At 44.2% G+C, this 14,675-nt stretch overlaps 1 protein-coding gene across 8 annotated transcripts in view; it reads left to right on the top strand.

Annotated features, from left to right (window-relative positions):
• Positions 1-14,675, top strand: part of TEAD1 (TEA domain transcription factor 1) — a 154,665-nt gene that overhangs the window by 112,577 nt on the left and 27,413 nt on the right. For 2 of the 8 annotated variants that reach the window (XM_038139442.1, XM_038139443.1), the window contains 7 exons: positions 1,679-1,741; positions 1,830-1,892; positions 10,249-10,260; positions 11,449-11,583; positions 11,776-11,822; positions 12,277-12,338; positions 14,311-14,435. In XM_038139442.1, coding sequence (XP_037995370.1) covers positions 1,679-1,741; positions 1,830-1,892; positions 10,249-10,260; positions 11,449-11,583; positions 11,776-11,822; positions 12,277-12,338; positions 14,311-14,435 — 507 coding nt within the window. The remainder of the gene's footprint in view (positions 1-1,678; positions 1,742-1,829; positions 1,893-10,248; positions 10,261-11,448; positions 11,584-11,775; positions 11,823-12,276; positions 12,339-14,310; positions 14,436-14,675) is intronic. The other 6 variants (XM_038139447.1, XM_038139444.1, XM_038139445.1 and 3 more) reach the window with 6 other exon arrangements.

The following is a 14,675-nucleotide window of genomic DNA, read 5'->3' as shown; positions in this document are numbered from 1 at the left end:
CGAGGAAAAGGAGCAAACCAAAGACTGGCAACGAAATGACAAACTAAAGGCAGAGTCCCCAGTTCTGCTCCAGGAGTTGGAAGTTATGCTGGGATCATAAAGTTGCCTCAGGAGTCAAAATGCAGAGCTTGGGCTTAGATCCTTGGCCAGCATGTACCAAGAAAGCAGGAGGGCTGTGATGTGTGGCAGTGTCTGCCTCCATACTTGCACACCCCTCTGTAGTGAGGCGTGAATCACTTTAAACGGGCTGCTTGCAAGAGTTGGTTTGTGGCTACTCTGGAGTTTTAACCCAGCGATTAAACCTTACAGTTGTTCTTCTTGTATAACCTTTAACACCACTAATATTCCACTGAAAGCAAAACAAATGGACCTGTGTGGAAACTCAGTCCAGGTGTTTGACTGCAAAATTGCTCAGTAAGCAGCAGTGTAACTCTGAATTACTGCAAACTGGCTCCTGAGCTGCTTCTCGAAGGTGGCCTTCAGGGACTGTGCTCGTTGATGCATCATGGTTTGCTTCCCTACTAAAATACAGGCTTTTTGGTGCTAGTGTCACAGAATAGTCTTACAGAGGAGGAAATCATTGTTTCTCCTTTTCTTTTGCTTTGTTCTTTCCCAGACAGGAATTGTAACTAATGTAGGAAAAATGTGCATCACCTGATATGGTATGTCCGGGGTCAAAGGAGAATCAGAGATTTCCCTTTAGTGGTTTTTGCCATCACTTCAGGTTTTAAACCTTCACAGAGAATGATGAAGGATGCTGAGTGCTACCAAATGTTGCTGGGCAGCATCATTAAACCCTCATCATGGATTTGAGTACGTCCCTGGGTAAACAGGAATGTGAATTTGGGCCCAGATCCTTCACAGCACAGGCAGCAACCTCTGACCAGTAACTGGTGTAGTGTAGGACTGGGTTTGCACAAATGTCTGAGCAACACAGCCCTGGGCCAGAGCTGGGCATCACTCAGGCTGATGTCAAGTTGCTGGTCCCCAGTTACACAAATGTTTTGTGGGCAGACTTGATGCTGAGATTACCAAGGAAACCAGCAGGGGTTCAGGGACCTGTGTTGTGCCAGTATTTTATCATTTGTGCCAGAATTTAAAGCATTTCAGTGGACTCAAAATGCAGCCCGAATCTCCTCACTGGAGCTGCAGAGCACAATAAATAATGGATAAAATTTCTTGGTGCCAAGTTACATCTAAGCCTAGTGGCAAATGGTCAGAGTGGGCTTCTGCATCCCCAGCAGATGGGTTGGAAATCCTTTGGGCTCCCCACATGAGAGCTCAGGGCCTGGGCATGGATGGGATCGGTATCAAAGCACGTGGGCTGCGTCCAGCTGTGAGCTGTGTCTTCTGTTGTAGCTGAATGCACAACCTGGTGGGTTACACTTTTTTTTTTCCTTTCTCTTTTTTTTTTTTATTTCCTTAATCCAGTCACTGCAGTGACTTGACCTGTATTGTTAAGCCTTGGTGCTAAGAGCTTGGTATCTGGCTGGGAATGTGGTATCTTTAACAGCAGAGCTTACTGAAGGTGCAAATAACTTCCTCCCCTCAGAAAAGTTTCTTTTTTTTTTTCTTTTTTTTTTTTAAAGAAAAAAAAATAGACATTTAAAATTTGATTTGCTTTTTGTTTTTCTTTTGTTTGTTGTTTTTTTTTCCCCTATAAACCTGAACAATGTAGGTGTCTAGTCACATACAGGTCTTAGCAAGAAAGAAAGTTCGAGAAATTCAAGCCGCCATTAAGGTACGTTTGGCTTGCCCAGTTGTAGGGGGCTTTTCATCTCCATGGTTACAGGCTTTTCCTTTGTTTCCTCCCTTCCCCTACCCTGCAGGTGTCTAGTCACATTCAGGTTCTTGCCAGAAGGAAATCTCGTGATTTTCATTCCAAGCTGAAGGTATGCGCTTTTCTGCTTTTGGGCTTGTGGTTGCTGTGCCTGTCCCTTCCTCCTCCCCGCGGTGATGGGCGAGCGCCGGGGCTGCTGTGCCTGTAACCTCCTCTTCCTGCATGTGGGAGCTGTCTGCGTCTCTTTGTGTTTAATCCCCGGGTTCTGCACTAGCATCCACATTAAAAACATTGTTTTAACACTGTCCAAATGCCAAGTGAACTCCTCTTTGTAACAGCTCAGCATCTAAACCTCATTTTTAACCCCTTAGTCCATTTTTTTGTTTTACTTTTTAACTGTCGGGTCCTAGCAGTGTATTTAAGTGCACAGGGGTTCTGCATAGTTGTGTAGATGCCTTTTTTTTTTTTTTTTTTTTTTTTTTTTTTTTTTTTTTTTTCTTTTTCCAGAGGAGTAATTGGGGTAATTGTTTTCCATTCCCAAATGTTTTTTGTCCGTGCTTCTGAACTGACATCAAGAATACTTAAACCAGATCATTTACTCCAAATGCCAGAGAGCACAGCTTATCCAGATTGCTCTATGGTGTTTCTGGACTACAAACTAGTATCACCTCAAGTTACACACTATTTACAAGATTCCCTGAAATTTAATTTTTTTTTTAAAGTAAATTATTGACATTTAATCTTTGGAAAGCCTCAGTCAGAGTCCTGTTCAGGGAATATTAAGTATGTTTGCTTAATCTGACATGATGAATTGTACATGTCCCCGTTTTCTCTGCCTTCCGTAAAATATATTCTAAGGCTGAAAAGAACCTCTTGGAAATGCTTAATAGGGGTTTCTTGGACTGCTTGTTTTTTCAAGTTTTTCAGCAGAGATCTTGAGATTTTTTCTGGGTTTTCTTCCCACACCATTTAAAAGTGGAAGAGGGAGTTTTGCAGCTTTTTGCTGTCGATTTTTTTAAATAAAAAGTGCAGGAACTTGTAAATCTCTTACTTCCCCTTTTTTTTTTTTTTTCTCCTTTTAGTGTGAGTGGATTTTTTTTTCTTTTTCTTCACCCAGATATGAGAACAAATCACGTTTTTGTTCTAGCTGGAAAGCAAAACGTTTTGGGCAGTTCTTTCCCGGCCCTGAGCGGCGAGCACTGCGGATGCTCACCCCCATCCTGGAACTGCAGAGCAGGAATAACAGCCTGCCTTTGTAACAGGCCTCCCTGACAGAAGCACTGGGATTTTCATGGGCAGCATGCTGGCAAGCTTGTCTGGCTGTTGGTGGCTGGCTTTTTAGCTGCACTGGCTGAGCAGTTGGGGTTCGTAAAGAACGACTAAGACAACTTAAACGTACTGCTTCTTAACCCAGGGTGCAATAATACAGAGATATGTAGCATTTTAAGCTCAAATTGTCAAGCCTTGATGCCTAAAATTAAGTATGTAAGTAGGTGGCCTTACTTTCAGAGGTGCTCTGCACCAGCAGCTCCTGAAGTTTTAGAGGACTGGTGAGAGCTCAGGGCTGCAAAATCAGGGCTGTAAAAATCAGGAAGCCCATGCAGGTGCCAAATACAGGCCTAGGAGTCAAACACAATTATTGGATTTACTGTTATAAAATGTTTCTGAATGCCCAAAATACCTTAAAATGTGAAGACACTTACAAGGCATTAAAAAACATTTTAAAGTACTGCACCTGCTGTACTTTAAATAAAGCTTTCCAAAGAACAGAGAGGTAGACAACTCTTAAGAATATTTCATCTAGTCTAGATGGCATTTTCAGTAAATAGAGATCTGGAAGGAATTTTCATTTTAAGGAGTCGCCTGAAGAAGGGAAGATCTGTTTGGACAACAAAATATTTTGTAAGGGCTTCATACCTTGTTGCCTTTTCCCACCTGCCCGTGCCTGCAGCTCCCCCGGTGCTGAGTGGCAAGTGGAGCTGCTGCCATTTCACTGCTAGCAACTGATGGCCTCAGGAAGAGCCCCCAGCTCCAGGCCCCCACTCTGCAGGGGCATTTGCTTCACCTCTCTGCCTCACCACGGTGGGGACAGAATGCCCACAGGTGACAGAGCTTTGCTGGCCCCTGTCCTTGCTGACAAAAGCTGCTCCGGCCGTCCCCCAGTGGGTCTGGCTGGCCATGGTCCCGAGCTGCTTGTCCTAGCCCTGCTCCTGAGGGATGAGCTCGCCATGCTGCCCTGGCGGGAGCTCCCTCAGAGCCCTGACACCACCCCGGTTCCTCCTGCACAGCCCCAGCCTAAGGAGTGCCCAGGAAGGGTGAAGGAGCCAGGCCCTCCCCACCTCCTTCTTCTCAGCCTTGGCAGCGCTGGTCTCAGTGAGCCGGGAGCCATGGCGTGACTCCTGCCCCCTGCACGGTCCCTCCTGGAGAAGGGACAGCCTCCCTTGTCCTCCCCACGCGGAAGAGATGAAACTTTGATGTAGGAAGGTGCCATCAGGGAGCTGCTTAGGAAGAAGAGAGCTCTCGTTCCTCTTGCCTGCTGCAGTTGCTCCCTGGAGGTGGCAGAAGCTGCTGGTTTTGAGCCTGAGATGGAACTTTGCTTCTTCAGACATTTTGTTAGGGCTACTGCCCCTTTTTCTTATTATTTCTGTGTTGAACTATCTGTATGGCCCGCTGTCACTCAGAATCACCTGGAATCATGGACTATTTAGGATTGAAAGGGACCTCCGGAGATCATTTAGTCCAACTCCCCCCTGCCAAAGCAGTTTGCAGAGGACTTCCAAAGCTGCCTGAGAAGGACATCAGTGGTGCAAAAAGAAGACTAGGTGGATACGTTCCAGCACCTCTGAGTGCTCATTGTTTCAACGGGGACCAATTTTGGCAGCAGCCTGAAGAGCCCCATCTTGGAAAGAGCCCCTCCTTGGAAAGATGACGGGCTCTTGCTGCCGTGGAGTGGGTGCAGTCTGCATTCCCTGGTGAGGGGGTGACCAAGGAGAAGATTTAATGCACAGCTTTTTACACCTGTGATTTCTTTATGCAAGCACGTACCGACGGGACAAGGAGGAATGGCTTCAAACTGAAAGAGGATAGGCTTAGATTAGATATTAGGAGAAAAAAATTACTGTGAGGGTGGTGAGGCTCTGGAAGAAGTTGCCCAGAGAAGCTGTGGGTGCCTCAGCCCTGGCAGTGTTCAAGGCCAGGCTGGGTGGTGCTTGAAGCCACCTGGTCTAGTGGGAGGTGAGCTTTTAAAAAAGTCCCACTAGAAGTGGGATTGGAACTAGGTGATTTTTCAGGTCCCTTCCAACCCAAACCATTCTATGATTCTGTGCTTCCCACCCAGGCCAACTCATCCTTTCAACAGTGAGCTGCCACTTGTACAATCTATGATTGGCGGCATCCAGGGAAGCAGTTACTACTTTAAAAAAACAATCCCCTATGGATCTGGTGTCAGCTTTCTTTTGAGATGTGTCTGATCCAATCTGTCCCATTGGTCCCTGCTCCTGTCCTGTTAGTTTGACAATGTTTCCCCCCAGGTAGCTGCTGAGATTATTTTGTACCAAGAGATCTTACTGTCCTGCCTTGGTCTGAAACCTGCTCTTGGAGCGGAGAGCACTCAGGCAAGGCTCCTTGTGCTAATCTTCTGCAAAAATCCACAAGGATGGAAGGATCTCAGAGCTATCTGCACACGTGGCATTGGGAGCTTTCCTAAGAGGCAGCAATCTCACCTGCGTGCTGTAAACCCTGCTTGGTCCAGCAAAATCCCTTTTCTTCAATGAGCAGGGCCTGCAGTCACTGAGGACGGATGGAAGGATGGATCCTTAGCCTGCAAGGAAGTGAAGTTTCACCCATAAACGCTGTTGTGCCTTTCAAGACCACCAGTAAAGAATGTCCCCCCAGCCCTTCCAGGGATGTCACATATTTTAATTCTCTTTGCAGCAGGAAAGTACACCTGTTTTAGAGGTTTTAATCCGAGTATACTGAGGCCATTAGGATCTTCCTGAAGTTAGAGAAATTCAGTCTCATGAAAACGGGAAGAGAGGCTGAGATAAAGTTGTCCTTGGAGGCAGATCTGAAAGGCGGCTCCTCTTCATGGCATTTCCTCTCACGCAGAGGCTGGAGGAGGCAAAGCAGAGGTTTCACACTCCAGTGCTGTGCTTCTGTGTCAAATACAACAGTCCACAGTGTCAGGTCACAGCATTCCCACCTTCGCACTGACAGGGAGCCAAAGTCACCTCTGTCCATTCAGGACAAAAGATGGATTGGAAGTTGTACATAAACAGAGAGTAAAGGTGTTCACAGCAGGATGTACATCTGTCTTAGGCTTTCATAGCAGATTTTCTTCATAGTGCAAGATTAATTAGACAGAGACAAAAAATTAAAATTACACATTAAAATGCCTACAGTTCACATCTATTACATGTTTTTAAATCTATTATTCTACATTCCGCATTTAGGGATAAAAAGAAAATATTGTTGTCAATTATAAAATGCTAAAGATAGCTCTATACTTTTTTAAATGAACAATGATAAAAGCCTTGAAAAATTCCCTTTGATGTGAATGGAGTCTTCAGCATTTTGAAATACAATAAGATGGATTAATTGCTACTCATTAGGCAGCAAGTTGGGACAGCTTTGAATGCGCATTCTCTTCTTGGCATTAGCTATTGCCTGGCTGAAATAGCCAGCTTTTGTATTTACTCCTGTCTTCTCTAATAATAAGCAAATTGGAGATCAGGGCTAGAAACACTGAAGTGCTCTCTATCTTTTGTCCAGAACAATTGTATATTGTCATGATTTGTTTATCTTTTTTGAGCTACAGCTAATTATTGTAAAGGTTATTTGAATCAATATGAGATCTGAGCAGAAATAACATCTGCAAAATTGCTTATTAGGAAGCTATTTTATGCTAGTGTTACTGTAACATCCATTTTGTGAACAAATTGTTGTTTCTTATGGTTTGTTTTTTTCTTACATGAAAAGTTTTGCATTTTTAATACTGGTACAGGTTTTTAATTCTTGAATTAATGCTGCTCTGTTGTGCTTATTTTTCCTCATACTGTCTTAGATTTTTTTACTCCCAAAGTCATAGATAACATGGTATTCAAAGCCCCATTTATCATTCTAGGATAACAGTTTTTATTTTTTTGCTTAAGAACTTGTTTGAACTGATTGATTGAATTATTCTTCTGTTTATGTTGGATTAAAAGAAAGTCAAGCACAAATCCTTTTGTGCTTGTAATGTAAAACTCTTGTTTCATGCAGGGCTTTTATAGATATTAAGATTTATAATTGAATGATACTGGGGAATTATTATTATCTAATTTAACTATGTATTTTGCATTCCAAAATGAATTGTGAAAAGCAAACCTCAAGGGCCTGATTCATTAAAAGTTGTAGTCTTCTTGCATTAGGCGCTTAGAGCTTGCATCTTCCAAAAACAAAGTGTGTGCAACTGCAGCCAGAAGCAGTCAGCCGAAACACGAGACGCATCTTGATCTCCCCTACAGAGATGATATTTTAGGGATTTAGTGGAACTAGACCAGTTTTCCATGGACTGGACTCTAAATCCACCCTGGTAACATTCATTACTAATTATGTACCACAGTGCAGAAGACTTTCATGAGTGGAGGGCGAGGCAGGGGTGAGTGCAGCCTCTTGCTCACTCCGGTGTCATTCCTGGGCAGCAGCAATCCCATCTGAGTTCATCAATTAAGTAGGGTCAAACCAGGTCAGGGCCAGATGGGACCTATCCAAGGAATACCTTAAGCTCCAGCAGGATGTAATGATCCAGTAGGAGATGCTGTCCCCCCAAGCCTCTGCTGAATCTCAGCACAGGACTGCAGCTTGCTGGGCCAAACTTTTATTTTACTACATCAGTGTAAACCACATTGGGCTGAAAGAAATTATTCCAGCTTTAGAAACCAGCACAAGGGAGAGCAAAACCAAACTCTTTCTGTCTTGGACAAGACAGGAAATCAAAATCTTAACTATTTGCAGTCATTAAAAATCCCACAACGTTCCTGTTTCAGAGTAGGGGTGTTAACCCATTTGTCCTGGCCAAATTCCAACCTGGATAATTACTGTAATCTGCCTGTGTAAATTACCCCTGCCGTTTTAATTGGATATATTCCTTCTCTTGCTGCCTAAACTGTGATGTAATACCATTGTGTGTTATTAATCAGTTACCAGGTTTCATCCCAGAAGCGGCCGCCTCGCAGTGATGGGTAGAGAGCCTCATTCCCTCCTGGTTATGAGAGCTCTCTCTTACAGCATGAAAAATCCCAACATACACTTGTTTTTAAGTGGCAGACAAGCTGATATTGCAATCTAAATAAACAGCTTTAAAATGTGGCTATCCCATTCATTTCTGAAGACCATGAAGTCTGCTTGATTGTACAAGCACAGGCAGCTTGCAGCTCTCCAGGAGAACCTGGAGCAGAAGGTGCTTTTTTGCCCATGCAACTCAGGACCTCAGAAGTGTCTGTATGTGACTTTGGATTTGATTTCTGTCATGTTTGAATGTAAAGTTTCTTTGGGAAAAGCTGATCTTTCCCCTGTGCAAAGATTCCTAAGCCTACAAAAGGTGAAACTTCCCATTGGAGTGTACTGGCCTGATGTACCAGATCAGATTAGGAATGGCCCCACAAAACACAGATCATTCTAGGGTGAAAAGCAGCAATTGGTAAGAAGGAAGGCACATACCATTTCATGTCACAAAGGAAAAAAATGTTTTCTCCCTCCAAAAATCCCTGTCACTGTCCCTAAAATTGAGGATCATCAGATTCACTGTATGGTGACTAAGAGCTCCCCAGAAGATTTTGAAGGAAGCGTAAATCTTCAAAAATGTTTCGTAGTTCATCTGTTAGGGTGGGATTTGCCTGCTGCAACTGTTGCTGGGTGTCCAGGCTCCTATTCCAGTCCTTGGATGGCAATAACATTACAGAAAGTAATGCACTTTAGTTGGTTTCAGTGCCTCAGAAGGCAGAAATAAATACAGCTTGTCCTGGAGCTGCACTAGCACTAGCAGGGAATTAGCCAGAGACTTTGGAGGGATAAAGCAAGGCAAGATGAACAATTTCATAGACATAACCTACCTCAGCTCCCAGGAATGGACTTCAATAGCCCGGACAAAGCTTTTACTTTTAAATTCTCCTTTAGTTTAGATCCATCTGATAGCGGATCCAGAAGAGTCTGGCCCCTTGGCAGGGACACAGGCACATCTTGATGTGGTGGCACAGGCATGGCTGGGGGTAGGCAGGAGGCAGTGCAGGAGAGGAGCCTGGAGAGTTACAAAGTAGTCACAAAAGCAGCACTCACGTGGTTTTGGAGATTATTAGGACCCAGAGGCACATGTCTCCTGTATCATTTATTTTACACACAGGATACACATCCCCTGAATGTTGGTTTTTGGTAGGATTCAGCTGGCTGCGTGAGACTCTCATGGTTTGGCATTTCCAAGCCAGCTCTGCTTACAACAAAAGGGTGGAACAGAGAAATCTGGGAAATCTGGTAGGGTTAGATCTCCATATTGCTTCAGGACATCTCACTTGCATCTTTTCATGATGGAGGGTCCTTCTTGCTGTGCAAGAGTGTAGAGGGGTCTGGGGAGCTGCATGAACTGCAGGATCCAGCCACTTCTTAGCACCCAGCTAAACATCTTTTTAGCCTGGTGGTCGGCAGACATCCAAAGGCAGCCAGCAAAACATGCCATGCAGAAACCTCCTGTGCACACCCTCCTACCCTGGGAAGGCAGGGCTGAGAGCCAGGGCTGACCTCCAGCTCTTAACCAGAGAGCTGCTTGTGGTTATATTGGAAAGCCGTGTGAAAGGACTGCAAGGAGTCCTTTCAACTCCCTGTGAAAGGTCTGAGTTTGTCCCTGCACTGAAGGATGTGTCCCCCAAGCACAGGTGAGCCCAGGGTGTTAGAGCTGCTCAGGCAGCTGAGCACAGGGCTGTCCTTCAGACTCACACCCTGCAGTGCACAGGGAATGGTGCTGGGCACAGGGCTGTCCCTCACCCTGCAGTGCACAGGGAATGGTGCTGGGCACAGGGAATGGTGCTGGGCACAGGGCTGTCCCTCACCCTGCAGTGCACAGGGAATGGTGCTGGAGCAGCTCCTGCCCTGCTCCACCTGCTGCTCTCCAGGCTGTGTCCCACAGGGGCTCCTTGCACAGCTCAGGGAAACACACTCAGCAACAATCCCTCTCCTTCAGTATCCACAGCTTTCACACAGGGCGCTGGGGGTTGTTTCTCCCTAGGGCTTTGTTGCTTGGGTTTTTTTCCTTTTTTAACCTTTTTTTCTCCCCCTTTTAATGAATCAGACCCTGGGTGAAAATAATGCATTTGTTTAAAGCTGATATTTAATGCTGAGCAAACTGCTCATCCTTTGTCTCTTACTATTTTGTTCATATTTTGCTAAGAGTCTGCTATTCTACACAAGCATTTTAATAAACTGTTTGTTGTTGTATCCAGGTAACAAGCATGGTAAGTATTTTGACTAAACCAAGTATTATGTACCTTAGCTGTGCTTGGCAGAATTTTTTGGCTAGCTTTTCCTGTACTTTCAGCCTGTGCTGTTTCTAAGGAGCTATTCAAAGGAAGAAACTGCTCACCTATAGTACTACTACATACAAGCTTTGGAGGGAGCATATGTGCAAAGTCATATATCATACATAAGAGCATGCACCTCTTGCCAGCATGCTTGCTACTTCGCTTGTAAAATAAAAGCAGGAAAAAAACCGACCCCAAAATATCCTTGCCTAATACTGCTTGTGTTCCTTCATTCTAAGTGACACACCTAAATACTGGTAGTTATTAATCCTGTACTCCTGGATGAGGAGCCCTGCTGTACCAGCGTGTGACAGTCTGTTGTTTACTCATCTTCCCTGACCTAAGACATCCCCCTGGTTCCCTCTGTTGCATTAAGAGGCCTTCCCTTTCTGTCCTGTGACTGTCCCTGACTGGCAGTGGCTGGGACTCCAAGTGCTGCTCTAACACAAGTAACTGATAACAACCCACCTTTTCCTAAACTCCTTCCTGCGTGCTTGAAAAAAGCAGGAATTTAATGGCTGGTAGCTTTCTGTGGGAACACTGTAAATCAGTAAAATGCCACAACTGACAATTTAAAATGTCATTTACATGTTAGTGACCAAACTTTCGAAATGCTAGTCGTAAAGCTGAGTCCCAAATGTCTCTAAGCATGAAGAAAACTGTCCCTGTTTGCGAGTCAGCCACAGTTCTGTGTTCTCATTTTACAGTGCAGTACGAAAGGCAGACTTCTGTTAGATGGAAATGACAGAGCTCAAATCTCAGTGCTCCCTGTCCTGCAGGCAGAGCCGAGCCTCAGGAGCACGCCCTGTTTAGCCCAGCCTGATTTAAAGTCAGAATTTGCCCAGATAAACAACTGGGCAGTAGTTTGCTCTCCCAGAGCTTCCTGCGTGTTGGCAGAGCAGACTGTCAGGTCTACCATGCATGTCTGAGAGGAGGTTTTGCCTTCAGGTAGTTTGAGTGTTAGCCTCCGTGCTGTATTTTTTTTTTTTCCTGCATGGTTTGCTAATTTTGCATTTTCTGTGTGGCTTTTTAAGTTTTTAGTTATGTGCTTGTAGCTGCAGTTATTTAATGTCATTTGTTGTGCCAAATGTTTTAAGACTCCGTGTAATTGTCATATTAAAGGATCAGACAGCAAAGGACAAAGCACTCCAGCACATGGCAGCAATGTCATCAGCTCAGATAGTCTCAGCTACTGCTATTCACAACAAGCTGGGCCTGCCAGGAATTCCCCGTCCTACATTTCCTGGGACACCTGGGGTAAGTCATTAGCAGAGTCCCAAAATAATCCCTGTATTCCCTAACAATGTTCAGTAGAAAACTAAGATGGAATGAGTGGATTAATGCTTTGGCTTGAGTTTGCAAAAGGAATCGTGCTTGTTCAAAAATACCCAAAGTTCTTCCAGCAAAGAGAACAACTGTGGGCCTGTTTGTTTGTTTTTCCTCTTTCAGTTTTGGCCGGGCATGATTCAAACGGGGCAGCCTGGATCCTCGCAAGAGTAAGTCTGAAAATTCCAGTATGTTTCTCTATGCAGTGTGAAGGGTGGCTTGTGCACTTGGGAGATCAGCGAAGCAAGAACTTGCAAACTTTTCCAAAAAGGAGGTAAAGACAGTTTTAGGGAAAGAAAGAGCCTTTATAGTGATGTGAATTCACTTTCAAAAAGTTATAAGGGATCCCAAACCTCAAAACTGAGGCTGAATACCAGATGGGCACCCTCCTTTGTGTCCCCAAAGCTCCGTGTCCTCTGGGAGTCCCAGCAGCGCCCAGCCCTGGGTGTAACTCTCATCCCCTCTCTTCCCTCTGTGCTGTCTGTCTGTTGAAAATGCTCTGCAAGGAAGAGATGTGTTTGTGGGCAAAGGTCATCAGCCACCTATTTCCCTATAGTGTGTGACGCTGATGGGATTTCCTGTGGATGGCACAGTGTGTGATTTTTGTGTACCTCTTTATTGCAGTGTCAAGCCATTTGTTCAGCAGGCCTATCCCATACAGCCATCAGTCACAGCTCCCATTTCAGGTAATCCTCCCATTTATCCTCTGCCTTAAAAATACTTGAATTTTGTACTGAATGTGATTTATTAACTTCTGCCCTGGGCAGAGCTACTACTCAGGATCTCATGTGTCCTCCAGTCAAAGGAAACATCAATCCCAGAGTCCTATTTATATATATTTATATATATATATACACACACACACATATATATAGTGTGCTATATTATAACTTAGGGAAAATCATTGTGTTTGGGGTTTTTTTAGGTAGGAAGCACTAATCCATATGCAAGGAGTTGTGATGTGTGATTTCCAGTCAGCACTCTGTATTGTAGGAATTACTGTAAAAAATGAGTAATAGGATGAATGTTTCCTTTAGAATAGCTATGTAACAAGCTATGTTTAAATAGCTGTGTTTAGCCTTAAGTATAAAACTTCTCTATGTATCAGGTTGTTTGTAACTCATCCCCTCCTGGAGGTCCTGCTTTGCCTGGTACCACTTTGATAAGTACCTAATTTTATTCTGAATTTCATTGCTCAAATTGATCAAGCCCTTCCCATGGCTACTTCCCTGCTACTTTTCCCAGGTGCCTTCCATGCCTGATTTCATGAAAGCTCATTATTTCTTTGCAGATGATTTCTCATGTTATGTCTCCCTTGCCAAATGACCCAATGCTTCTGACTCTGTGCAGCAAGTTTTTGACTCTTACCCAATTCTTTATGATTTTCTAACTTGCTGCTATTTAATGCTTTGAACTAAAGCTACTTTTCTGCATTCATGAGAATGCCTTTTTCTTGACATCCCTAATTTATAACATTATTTTCTAAGACAGGTATTTTCTATTGTCTTCTTTTATCCATCCATGTTTTCTCTCAGAATAGGAACATCAGTATTTCTGAATCAGACAAACTCGTGCATGAGTTTTTGCTTCATTAGAATTCCTGTTCATGTCTAGCCAGTTACTTTTGTAATTCCCTGTTTTGCACAAGCCTCACACCTTCATTGCCTAAATTTGAGGGTTGGGGCCAGGTACCACATTCCCATTATGGGATATGTTCACACGCTGCCTCTGACCTGTCCCTGCTTCTCAGCCCAGTTCAGGATAATCTTTATTCTCGTACCTTTGGTGCCTCTCCCCTGCCTTTCTTGTGCCTGTGTCCCTCCCAGGATGAGTTTTGCCTGTCAGCTGCTGCCTTTTCCTCTTCCTTCACAGTTTTCTTTCCTCCATGTCCAATTTTCTACAATGAGGACCAAGAGAGAGCATTTATTCCTTCTCTTGAGGTGAATTAGAGAGAGTGGTTAACATCCCTTCTCTATCTAGATCATGTCATTCTCTCTTTATTATCAATTTGAAACATTTTTTTTCTTTTTAGGGTGTGATTCAGCTCTCTACAGTAATTATGTATTATTAGCTGTATCATAACGATGCCTAAAAGCTCCAAAAGAAGTCAAGGCCCAATGTGCAAATACGTAGTAAGAGACAGTCCCTGCCTTGGAAACCTTGTACTCTAAATAGGAGAGGGGAATTGAGAGTGGCAGCAGAAACAGGCAAAAAGAGGGGTGATTTACCTGTAACCTGTGGCACATTAGGAGCCACAAATGGAGTCAGTTCTTTTGACTCCCAAGGCAGTAATGTCTCCTGGGACCCCTGATGCCAGTTTCCAAGGAAGGGTGCAGCTGTAGGTCCAGGTGAAGTCTCTATGAATCTCTGTAATCTAGTATATAATTTAAACAAAAGTCCTACTGGGAGTTACAGCCCCAAGGAAACAAAGTAGTAGCAGTAGTTTTCTTTCTGCCATTATTAGATTGCTGGGCTGCCACCTCTTTTTCTACATATTAGCCTGAGTTTTTCCAATTTTAACTCATCCTGAATTAATTACTTGCTAAAATTAATATAAATATCCAAGGGCTCCACGCATAATTCCCAATTATTTTTAATTGAGAAAATATAAACTGAGGAAGTGTCAGGTTGCTGATGAAGATGTTTCCTCTGTTTCAGGCTTTGAGCCCACATCAGCTCCAGCTCCCTCCGTCCCTGCGTGGCAGGGCCGATCCATCGGTACGACCAAGCTCAGGCTGGTGGAGTTCTCAGCTTTCCTTGAGCAGCAGAGGGATCCTGAATCAGTAAGTATTTATTGCCCTTGTGTCCACTGATCCTCAGCTTTGCCCCTTTACTCCTGATCTTCAGCTTTTCTCCTTTGCTCCCCACCCTCTGGGCATGCCTTCCGTCGTGTATGATGGAACACACCCGGTGTCTCTGTGTTCACTGCTGCTCTGTGCAGTATTCCTGTCACCCCAGGACTGTGTTTTCCTTTCTTGCCCTCTTTTTCCCCATTTGCAGCAGCCAGAGGCCTCTGTGAAAGC

This window comes from Motacilla alba, chromosome 5, assembly GCF_015832195.1.
Source record: "Motacilla alba alba isolate MOTALB_02 chromosome 5, Motacilla_alba_V1.0_pri, whole genome shotgun sequence".
NCBI classification, from domain to species: Eukaryota; Metazoa; Chordata; class Aves; order Passeriformes; family Motacillidae; genus Motacilla; species Motacilla alba.
The sequence above is the reverse complement of the archived record's forward strand: the minus strand, read 5'-3'. Positions and strand labels throughout refer to the sequence as shown.